General features: G+C 35.5%; 1 protein-coding gene across 2 annotated transcripts in view; it reads left to right on the top strand.

Annotated features, from left to right (window-relative positions):
• LOC131405673 (signal recognition particle subunit SRP54) overlaps window positions 1-11,749 on the top strand; it is a 76,628-nt gene extending 64,879 nt beyond the window's left edge. Inside the window, exons 3-5 of one of the 2 annotated variants that reach the window (XM_058540726.1) lie at window positions 6,635-6,701; window positions 7,805-7,902; window positions 9,719-11,749. In XM_058540726.1, the coding sequence (XP_058396709.1) occupies window positions 6,635-6,701; window positions 7,805-7,902; window positions 9,719-9,925 (372 nt within the window). In that variant the 3' untranslated portion in view covers window positions 9,926-11,749. The remainder of the gene's footprint in view (window positions 1-6,634; window positions 6,702-7,804; window positions 7,903-9,718) is intronic. The other variant, XM_058540727.1, reaches the window with a different exon arrangement.
• The last annotated feature ends 623 nt before the right edge of the window (window positions 11,750-12,372 follow it).

The following is a 12,372-nucleotide window of genomic DNA, read 5'->3' as shown; positions in this document are numbered from 1 at the left end:
TTGGCCATTTTGTATATCATCCTTAGAGAAATGTCTATTCAGATCTTTTGCCCATTTTTAAACTGGGTTATTTATATTTTTATTATTGAATTGTAAAAGTTCTTTATATATTCTAGGTACAAGTCCTTTATCAAATAGATGACTTGCAAGTATTTTCTCCCATTCTGTGGGTTGTCTTGCACTTTCTTGATAATGCCCTTTGAAATACAAAAGTTTTTAACTTTGATGAAAGTCTAAGTTATCTATATTTTGTTGTTGTTACTTGTGCTTTTAATGTCTTATCTAAAACTCCTTTGCCAAATCTGAGGTTATGAAGATTTATCTCTATGTTTTAAGTTTTATAGGTTTAGCTCTTTTTTTTTTTTTATTTTTAAAGATTTTATTTATTTATTTTTCCCCCAAAGTCCCAGTAGATAGTTGTCTGTCATAGCTGCACATCCTTCTAGTTGCTGTATGTGGGACACGGCCTCAGCATGGCCGGAGGAGCGGTGCGTCAGTGCGCACCCGGGATCCGAACCCGGGCCGCCGGCAGCGGAGCATGCTCACTTAACCGCTAAGCCACGGGGCTGGCCCAATAGTTTTAGCTCTTATGTTTAGGTCTTTGATCCATTTTGGATTAATTTTTGTATATCGTCTGAGGTAAGGGTCCAACTTCATTCTTTTGCATGCGGTTTTCCATTTGTCCTATTCTTTTCCTGTTGGATGGTCTTGGCATCCTTGTCAAAAATCATTTGACCATAGAACATGGTTTTATTTCTAGACCTTTAATTCTACTCCACTGATGTATATATCTTTATCCTTGTGCCAGTACGACACTATCGTGATTATTGTTGCTTTGTAGTAAATTTTGAGATTGAGAAGTGTGAGTTCCACTTTTTTCTTCTTTTTCAAGATTGTTTTGGCTGTTCTGGGCCCCTTGCAATTTCATATGAAATTTAGAATCAGCTTGTCAGTTTCTGCAAAGAAGCCAGCTGGGGATTGTATTGAATCTGTAGATAAATTTGGAAGTATTGCCATGTTAATAATAAGTCTTCTGATTCATGAATCTTTTAATTTATTTAGGTCTTCTTTAATTTCCTTCTATAATGTTTTGTAGTTTTCAGAGTATAAATTTTGCATTTCTTTTTAAAATTTATTTGTAAATGTTTTATTCTTTTTGATGCTATTGTAAATGGAATTGTTTTCTTAATTTTATTTTCAGATCGTTCATTGCTAGTACATAGAATTACAATTGCCTTTTATATATTGATATTGTATTCTGCAATCTTGATGAACTTTTTTATTCTAAGAATTTTTTAGTGGATTCCTTAGGATTTTCTATGTGCAAGATCATGTCTTGTGCAAATAGAGGTAGTTTTATTCTTCTCTTTCAGTCTGGATGCCTTTTATTTCATTTTCTTGCCTAATTACCCTAGCTAGAACTCCATTACAATGTTAAATAGAAGTGGTGAGAGTGGACATTTTGTCATGTTCTAAATCTCAGGGGAAGACTGTTCAGCCTTTTACCATTAAGTATGATGTAGCTGTGAGTATTCTGTAGGTGCCCTTTATCAGTTTGAAGAACTTCCGTTCTATTCGTGGGTTGACTTTTCATCAGTTGAGATGATTATGTGGTTTTTGTTCTCTATTTTATTGATATGGTGACATTAGTTAATTTTTGGATATTAAGCCAACCTTGCATTTCTAGGATAAAACCCACTTGATAACAGTATATAATTCTTTTTATATGTTGCTGGATTTGGTTTGCTAGTATTTTGTTGAAGATTTTTGCATCCACATTCATAAGAAATATAGGTCTGTAATTTTTTTGTGATGTGTTTGTATGGTTTTGATACCAGAGTAATACTGGCCTCATAAAATGAGTTGGGAATGTTCCTTCTTCTTCTGTTTTTTTTGGGAGAGTTTGTGAAGAATTGCTATAATTCTTCTTTAAATGTTTAGTAGACTTCAGCTGTGAAGCCACCTTTTCTTTGTGCGTAGTATTTTTTTTTTAAGAATCTATTCCATTTATTCTTTTTTTTTTTTTTGTGAGGAAGATCAGCCCTGAGCTAACATCCATGCTAATCCTCCTCTTTTTGCTGAGGAAGACTGGCCCTGAGCTAACATCTGTTGCCAATCCTCCTCCTTTTTTTTCCCCAAAGCCCCAGTAGATAGTTGTATGTCATAGTTGTACATCCTTCTAGTTGCTGTATGTGGGATGCGGCCCTAGCATGGCCGGAGAAGCGGTGTGTCGGTGCGCACCCGGGATCCGAACCCCGGGCCCCCAGCAGCGGAGCGCGCACTTAACCGCTAAGCAACAGGGCCGGCCCTGGAGGGAAATTTTAAACGTTAATAGGTTAAAAGCATTATAGTTTAATTCAGCCACTTAAAGGATTTGTCCACTGAATCTTTTTTTTTTTTTGGCCAGAATTAACTTCCTTTGTGATTTCCATTTCAAAAAAAGATTTTTAAAGTTTATAGCCAACAAAGACTTCCCCCTGCATAGCTTTTTCAATTTTTTTCTGGCAAAATAAGCACATCTTAAATGTCATATTTAACTTTTTTTTAAATCTTCAACAGGCAGAATTTAATTACATGTTGGATTTCAAGAAATCTGCCTATAAAATCTCTTTTCCTCTCTTACACTTCTCTCACAACGTCCATCTTTTTTTAAAAAATTGTGATAACACAACATAAGAGCTACCCTCTTAACAAATTTTTAAGTGTACAATACAGTATTGTTAACTATAGGCACAGTGTGGTACAGCAGATCTCTAGAATTTAATCATCTTGCATAACTGAAACTTTATACCCGTTGAATAACAACTCCTCATTTCCCCCCTCCTCCTAGCCCCTGGCAACCACCATTCTACTCTCTTCTATGTCTTGCATTATTTTAGATACTTCATATAAGTGAAATTCTGCAGTATTTATCTTTCTGTGACTGGCTTATTTCACTTAGCATAATGTCTTCAAGGGTCATCCATCTTGCTGCATATGGCAGGATTCCCTTTTTTTTAAAAAGGCTGAATAATATTCCATTGTATGTATATACTACATTTTCTTTATCCATTCATTTGTCCCTGGACATTTCCACATCTTGTCTATTTTGAATAATGCTGCAGTGAACATGGGAGTAGAAATACCTCTTTGAGCTACTGATTTCAGTTCTTTTCAATAAGTGGCCAGAAGTAGGATTGCTGGATCATATGATATTTTTAGTTTTAATTTTTTTTTGTTTGTTTGTTTTGTGAGGAAGATCAGCCCTGAGGTAACATCTGTGCTAATCCTCCTCTTTTTGCTGAGGAAGACCGGATCTGAGCTAACATCTATTGCCAATCCTCCTCCTTTTTTTCCCCCAAAGCCCCAGTAGATAGTTGCATGTCATAGTTGCACATCCTTCCAGTTGCTGTATGTGGGACGTGGCCTCAGCATGGCTGGAGAAGCGGTGCATCGGTGCGCGCCCGGGATCCTGACCCGGGCCACCAGTAGCGGAGGGCGCGCACTTAACCGCTAAGCCACGGGGCCGGCCCCATAGTTTTAATTGTTTGAGGAATCTCCATACTGTTTTCTATAACGGCTGCTCCATTTTACATTTCTACCAACAGTGTACAAGGGTTCCAATTTCTCCACATCCTTGCCAACTTGCTATCTTTGTGGGGTTTTTTTTTTTTTTTTTAATAATTAACAGGTGTTAATAACTGTAGACAGACCTGGCTTCAATGTGAAGATCACTTTCCATTTTCTGTTTGCTTCTAATGCATCATAAATCTGATAGGACAAAGGAATTTTGAAAAGATTGTCCTATATTTACATAGTGGATTTGTAAAACAGACCCAATTCAAAAAAAACCCTGATATTTAAAATGAAGGTTTAAGAATAATACTCCAGGCATATGATACTTGAGAGAAAATAAGAAGTGGAGACCTAGATCTTTTTACAATCTTATGGTAATTATTTCCCTTAGATTTTAGCTTACATGTGCCTTAAGAGTAAACGTGTTTCCTGTAATTCCTTTAACTGTTGATTTGGTCAATTAAGGTTCCTCAAATATGTGTATATGTGTGTATCTAAGCATATATATTTTAAAATTTTGATTATGCACAATTGTTACCTATATAAATGGACTGATGCCTTTTGTAATATAGTCAGAACTCAAAATTATCTGGACTCATTTTTCGCCTGTCAAATTTTAAAAACAGAAAAGGATAGTATACTGTGGTGAGGGTACAAAAAAAATGGACAGTTCTATACATTGCTGCTGAATATTTAGGTAAATTTTGGTGTGAAGTTTTGCAGTGTGAAGGAAGAGCTTTCCAAATGATTATATTTTGGGCCTAGTTATTCCACCTTCAGAAGTTTAAGCGTTTGGGAAATATGCTTAATATTTCAATATAGTAAATGGCAGAAACAAAAGGATAGAGAAAGTACAACAATGTTCTAAAACACGTACATACTTAGGAAAATAAACTAAGATGTTAATAAGTATGAGTGGTGGAAAAATGAATGACTTAAATTTTCTTTATACTTTGCTCCATTTTTTAAGTGTTCTACAATAAATAAGCATTACTTTTATAATCTAAAAATAAGTTGTTTGAAAACGAAGGTAAAAGATAGCAAGTCTTAATAGTTCGCTATTAAGGAAGAGATGGATACTTAATTATTCAGGAAGAAATGATACTTAAATTTTTGGAGAAAAAAATGAATCAACTTGAGTTTGCACCATAAACTGGAAGTCTTGAAGACTCAAGGTCTTGTCTCAGTTCTATTACTGGGATGGTGGCAGGGTTCCCATGTAGGCTCTTGAGCCGCCTATCCTTTTGATTCAGTAAGGTCATTGTCTAAACAAAGGGCCCCATAAATTCGTTCTGTATAGTTGTGTGTTGTAGTGATGGATGTTCTTCAGGAGTCCTGATCCAGTTCCTCAGCCGTGGAGCAGGTTTGCCTCTTTGGTAGTCACAGCCTGGATATTAACAATTATTCTTTCTAGAGACAACCCCAGGAGAATTGGTCCATTGAGAAATAGATGTTTTCCTCCAAAAGCATGCTCAGTCCTTTCCTAAGTAGTTCCTTGGCCCTGTCATTTCTCTTGGGTTATAGAAATTGGTTCCATTCCCTGTATTTCTGCATTGTCCCATTTGCTATAAAAACCATAAGGTAAACACTGAGGTCAGAGCATCTTAAACAGAGCCCCTAAAGTAACCCTTATCCCCACATAAGAGACGCCTCCTGTTCTGAATATAGAAGATATAGCAGATCTGATCAGGCAGAGAAATATACAATATTTTCTTAGTTGAATGTATTTGTTTGCTTGGATATTCTTGCGTAAGTGGAGACTAAGGAGTGAGCTTCCTTGTGTGTCTTTTCAGGATGCTGTCACAGAAATTGGCACACCTGCTTTTCATGGGAAGGCTGTGTTTTGTGTCTCCTCCTCTCTACTTTAGCCCATCTGCCCAGTCTTATAGATAGTGTTTTTTTTTAATATTTAAAATATACAACTTTATTTTTAAATTAATTTGAATAAAGAGAAGTTGATAAGACAGACAGTGGCCACTCAAAAGGACTGAAACCCTCAGGTAAAGAATTTTCCCTCTCAACCAAGAAGAAAAGGAAATAACAGTAAAATTGACAACCTCATCAGCTTTAGATATCAGGAAAGGAAGATACTTCATTTCACCAACAGAGAAGAAAGAGTTGTTTCCAGTGTCTACAGTTTTCAGTCTTATAGATATTCTTGTATTTGCTTTTTTAATGCCCTTGTTGGCATTACCATATCTTAGCTAAGAAGATTATGGACAAGTTTATCTTTTTCTCCCTTCCCAGAACCAATATTAAAACAATTATTAATGTATTTGCTTGATGGCAGGCTGTGTAGTATGTTTTCTTTTGATAAAACAAAAATATTGGTACAATGAAGCATGTTTGTATTACTGATTTTATCCACAGAGGCAAACTCATCTGTATGGCAAGCTTCACAAAAGTATTCTGTGGAATTACAGCACCAGGATTAACTATGGAAGTATGCAGTATGGACTGCATTCTGCCAGTGGTCCTGGCCTACCAGATATACACGAGCTTGTTTTAGGTTATATGGTCTAATCCCTTTTTAATCCTTAAAGAAACAAAAAACTCATCTTGCCGCTTACCGGTTGCTTATTTTCCCACCATTAAGAGCTCATTTGATATGCCTCTACTTACCCTGCTTAATTTCTCTGAACCTTAATTTCCCCACTATACCATAAGTATGTTGTACTGTGTGGTTTGTTGAGGTCCCTTTCCGTTGACTGCACACTCTGTCTGATGTGCTTATGAACAATGAAGACAAAAAAAGCAGCAAGACAGGAGAAAGGAAGCCTCTGGATTTTCAAATCATAAATAATCAAGACTATGACTTACCAACTCCATTTCAGTGGCAACTCCTTTTTTTGGTTATTCCATGGTCTTAAGGTGGGGGTAGTTATATGAGTGAATGTAAAATGTCTTTGTGGAATTCCATCTATAAAGCTTTTAAATTTTTTTATTGGGTTGTAGTATGTTTGTAGTACTATCTGTAGAATATTCTGCATGCCCCCCAAGTATCTGACTACTTCATTCTGGCCTAAATGTATAGAATGAGTTTAGATATGAATGTTGCTAACCTGACTTCTTGTTGCAGACAAAACTTAACTGGGGCCCCTACTTATGGTTTTACATGCTTCGTGCAGCCACATCAACCCTCTCAGGTATTACTTTTCTATTTGAATATTGTATAACTACTATGATGTGTTTGAAGAATAGGAGCTTTGCCAAAGGGAGTGGGAGTGGGGGTGTTTCAAAAAGGAAGGAGAAAAAATAGAGAGTTAACCACTCTTTTCTCAGCAGCTAGCTAGCTAGCTTTGAAGATACTGATCTAACTTGTACTTTACTTAAAACATTCTCCAGCTTCTGATTGTGTTTTTTAAAAAAAAGGAATGAAAAATGGCTATGTTAATTTACATATGATTTTCATGTTCTTGAACGTTTTCTCTTAGCAACTATTTTGCCATTTGGTTCCCTACTGATATTGTTCTTATTCTGTTTGACTGCTTATTCTGAAGCCTGTAGTTATAATTCATTTATGTTTTATTTCATTAATATTTCATTTCTTAAATTGAGATGTAACTAAGTCATATTTGAAAGAAATGAATTATCAACTTATGACTTAATCATACTAACTTTATAAATATAGTTTTTAAATCATAAAGCTTTCCTCTGCTTCCAATTTTAACTCTGTCATAGCTTCTATCACTTTCTGCTTTTTGTTGGATCTAAGTTTGAATAGTAATTCATTCAACAAACATTTACTGAGCACTCAATATAAGCTGGATAGTCTGGTGTAGTGAAAAGAACATGAGCTTTACGTTCAGACCTGGGTTTGATTTTGGATCTGCTTTGTCAGCTTGGGCAAGTTCTTCAGCCTGAGTCTAACCTTTCATGGTGCCTGGCATGTGACAGGCACTCAGTAAATGTTGTAGTACAAGCTATTCCTCTCCTCCAGCCCAATGGTATCCCAACCCTCTAAGAGTACACATTTTTCTTGAAGAAATAGACATGTAACAGATAATTATAATACCTGGAGATGTGTTACAATAAGAGGTATGAACAGAGTGTTATTGGGAGCCCAGAAGGAGCCACTAGTGCTTCTTGGGGAAATCAAGGTGGATATAAAGAAGAGATGTACTGAATGTTCATAATCTCCCTGAGGGCAGGGACTGTAACTTTTGTATTTCTACAGTGCCTTGCACATAGAAAGTGCTCAAGAAATGTTTATTGAATTGTGTAAGCCATTTAACTTTTGTATCTTTAGTGTGTGACTTTCTTGGAGAGAAGATTGCCTCTGCTTTGGGCATCAGCACCCCAAAATACCAGTATGCCATTGATGAGTATTACCGGATGAAGAAGGAGGTGTGTCTTCTTTTTATATTTTCTTGATGCAGTTTAGTTTGCTGTGGACTTGATGGGTTACATAATGAACACATGTATTCTCTAGCTGCCCAAAGGGTAGCTCCCTTATCCTGGGTATTTCATTCTAGAGTCATTAATTTCTTTATTAAATCAGCAAACATTTTAGAATTTTTTAATACTGACATTTCCCTAGGATCTGTGTACAAAACTGAGCTAGATTTCATTGTGCTAGGTGCTATGTAAGGTGCCTTATATATGTTAACTTATTTGACCTTTACATGCCTGTCTTTGGATGATTATTCCAATTTTAAGATGAGGAAACAAGACCTAGTCTCTGTACTTAGGACACATAGACAGGATGGAGGAGAAGTGGAGTGGGTTTGACACACAGAAAATTACACGTACTAGAAATGTGTAAGTGCCAGTGGTTTGGGCACAAAGATGTGAGGCGATTCTGTCTGCAGATGTAGTGACGTCTTAGGGTGGGGTGAAATGAGTTTAGTCTTAAAGAATAAAAAAGCTGTAATGCTTAAGAGCATGGGCTCAAGAACCAAAGGGTCTGAATTCAAATTCTGGCTCTGCCACTTCCAACTCTGTAACCTTGGGCAAGGTACTTAACCCTTGTAAGCCTCAGTCCCTCAGCTTTCTAATGAGGAGGATTGCAGCAGAGAGTCTGTGCTCTAAGGATTAAGTGAGTTAATATGTAAAATGCCAAGAACAGCACCTAGTGTATATTGGTGAGCATGAAATAAAGATTAGAATCTTTTATTATTCTCCTTCAAGCAAATGAGGAAGGCAGTTCAGGTAAATGCCATGAAGATATATTATGTGTTTGGGGGAAATGACAAGAATAGGACTTTATTGTCACTGGAGCATAGAGTACAATGGGGGAGTGGCTGGAGATGAATCTGGAAAAGTCAGGTGACTTTATGTTTATGTGGTCTCAAAAATATTTTATGAACAAATGAGTGTTTTTTTTTGTTTTTTTTTTTAAACACTATCAGCCTTGTTTAGAGCCTCATTACCTTATCTGGACTATTGTAATGCCTCCTAAATGGTCTCTCTTTCTCTTTCACTCTCAAACAAGCTCTAGATTCATCTTCCTGACAGGTTACTCACTCTGTACTGACTAGTCCTACTGCAGAGACCAATACAAATGCTACCTCCTCCATCAATTTAGTAGTTCTGAAACTAGAAGTTATTTATTTTTTCTAAATCTCTATAGTGCTCATTCCTTTCTGTCTTAATACTGTTTTTACATGTCTTAACTTCCCTCCTAGATTGTAAACTTCTTGAGGGCGGGCTCTGCCTTATTTGTATACTAGGTGCTTATGAGAACCTAAGCATGCTATACCATCTAGTGAATTGACCACCCTATTCCACTGAATAGGCTGAAACCGTGTAATGGAAATGATATAGTATTAACTAATTTTTTATTTAGATTAGACTTAATCTGAAGATATATAGCCCCTTCCAAAGTTAATTCAGGTCTCATCTAAGCTAAGCAGTGCTGTACGATGTTTTAAAAATAACTTCACTTTCCTTAAAATGTCATACAGTAGTTTTCATTTCAATTTGGGAACAGGGGAAAAGGAAGCATGTCTTGTCTTAATTAGACCAAACTGAATTGGACATGACACTAATGTGTTTTGTTTTTTAAATTGAGGTCATATTGGTTTATAACATTATATAAATTTCAGGAGCACTGATATTTTGATTAGGAAAAAAAAAAGCACTAGCAACTGACAGAAGAGAGCAAATACTATTCCTTTTGGACACTTACATTTCAACTATTCTTGATATTTCCTCTTTTTAGGAAGAAGAAGAAGAAGAAGAAAACAGGATGTCTGAAGAAGCAGAAAGACAATACCAACAGAATAAGCTGCAGGCTGATTCCATTGTTCAGACAGATCAACCAGAAACACTGGTATCCAGTTCATTTGTGAATCTCAATTTTGAAATGGAGGGAGATTGTGAAGTAATTATGGAAAGCAAACAAAATCCAGTCTCTGTCCCACCATAGAATGAAATGACTATCAAACTTCAAACTCTAAGGTGGTTTTTATATCAGGAACTTTCACATTCTCTATTCAGTGGGACTTAATACAGTTATTTATATTTTAAATTATTAAGTTATCTGGAAAGGGAAAAATGTTTCTTCATTCTTAGGCTCTATGTAGCAAGAGCCATATCTGAAATGTGAATATTTGTACTATGCTTTTACTGTGTGTCAAATTAGTCCTTTGGTTTTAAAATGATCTTTAAAAAAAGTTAAGGACATTGTAGAGCCCTAACCACCAATTAAGAACTAAATTATGAAGCTTGTCTTTTATTTGTGTTTGTAAGGAAAAAAATAGGTAAGTTGCTGATTAAGGCTGATTGGAGCTGATATTCCTAGTCTCTGATTAAAATGAGGATGTTTTCCCCCTACATTTTCTCACGTTATGTCCTACATTTATATAACCATTAATTTCATACTAAGGATGGTTCACTGAGTGTGTAATAAAAGGAGCAAGATGAAAGCACATTGAATTTTCTTTCCTTGACAATAACTTTATTCTATGGAAAAGTGATTGAGTTTATAAAAACACCAAATTTTAAGATAGGTTTCCATTTTTTAATGCAGGTTATTTACTATTCTTTTTCAGTAGTTACTCAAATTAAATAACTAGCTTTAAACATAATGTTAAAAACCCTAGACCCTAGTTATGGAATGAATGTATTAGTATTCAAGTGGTAATACCTAGTGATTATCCACATGGCATCCTGGCTCTGTCACTCATTCAGCCCTGAATGCCTCCTATAGGCCAAGTAGTTGCGGGGATGGGGGTGGGACTGGGGGACAGATGAAGACTTAACCCTCAGGGGCTCACTGCTAAATATTGTACAAGGTGCAGTGGTAGCATAATGAAGTTACCCGTCACTCACCACTTCAAAGTAACAACAGTAAAGTGGACAGTTTACTTGACCCAGGTTGGCCATCTCTTTACCCATTGTGCCATAAGCAAACCTCACAAAAGTATAATATGAAAGTAATTTTGAAAATATTCCAAAGATGTATTCAGAATCTTGTATGTGTATGACTTTGATTTGTAACTTAATGTAGGTAAGGAAAAATGTGTGGACTATTTCAGATATGCTGCTCTTAAAAAGCCTATTCACAAACGTCTAGCTTTTAGAGATTAATGGTTGTTAATAGCCTTCTAAACAGCATTAAGCTTTCGATCTTAAATATAGATATATCTATATAAAATATGGCTTCAAAGAAACTCACAATATAGGTACAGTGGGCCTGTAATGGAAATGTTATCAATGAACATGAACATCTGGCCACTAAGTTCAATTTGAAGGATTAGGAAAGAAGTTTCCTCATTAGGAATCTTAGTTACATGGATTCATGGTATGGTGGTTCATGGCACGTGATGGTAATTAGTCATGGGTGTAAACTCTATATAATTTAGTGCTTAAAGCATTAATCTTCAGATTAATTAATGTCACCATAAATTATAGTTTACCAATAGTTCTAAAACATGCTAACCTGACATTTTAACTTTGTTTGAGATAGTACTTCCAAGACAGATATTTATTTAGTTATCTAGTGAGGGCATCTCTTCCTAGAAGCACTAGATCTAAGAGTTTACCTAGAAGCTTCTGTGATTGTAGTAGCAGGAAGATAATACTTATGAAGGTTTTACGTTTCTTGAATTTTACTTTCTCTACTTGTCCAACAGTGGCCAGTTTGTAATGTTAATATAGTTATTTACTGTGCCTTAAATTTTTATTCTTTTTATTTATGCAAACTATAAAATTTCCCATAAATGCATTAAATGGTTTGTCTTATTTTTAAGCCTCTTTCACTTTTTCTTCCTTTTCAACCCTTTTAATAATTACTATTCCCTCTGGATCATAGTTCATGACATTCTACCCTCTTCTAATCTTTCATCCCATAAAAAATAAACAGTATAATTGAGAACTTTTACAGTGAATTAAAAAATACTCTTAACAAAAATCCTTAACAAAATGAAGTTTTGTAAAATGTAACCCTGGTACTGGTTAATAAAGACAAATTTTTTATGATTTTAATTAAAGTAAAATATTAACTTGAATACTTTTTATTGAAACATCCTGTTAAAAGCAGCATCATGTTCAAACATTTCTAACCCAGAAATGAAATGGCTCCACTCTAATGAATGGGGAAGTCTGTAATCATGGATATACATAGTACTTGAGAAGACGACGCAAGGTTAAATGACCACATTATAACTGAAACTATCCTTCAGGTATTCAAATGTAATGACTAATGTCATAAATGTTCCAAGAAAACTTCCTTTATTTCTAAAGATTATATGGATTTAAAGTGGACTCCTACCTTCACCAAGTCACACTTGCCACATGTGAGCCAAGTGGAACCAGAATTCGCTACCTCCTGATTTGGTCCTATTGCTTCCAAACTATTGCAACAAAAACTCC

The sequence above is a fragment of the Diceros bicornis genome, chromosome 5, assembly GCF_020826845.1.
Source record: "Diceros bicornis minor isolate mBicDic1 chromosome 5, mDicBic1.mat.cur, whole genome shotgun sequence".
Lineage (NCBI taxonomy): Eukaryota > Metazoa > Chordata > Mammalia > Perissodactyla > Rhinocerotidae > Diceros > Diceros bicornis.
This window is presented reverse-complemented; position numbering and strand designations above follow the sequence as displayed.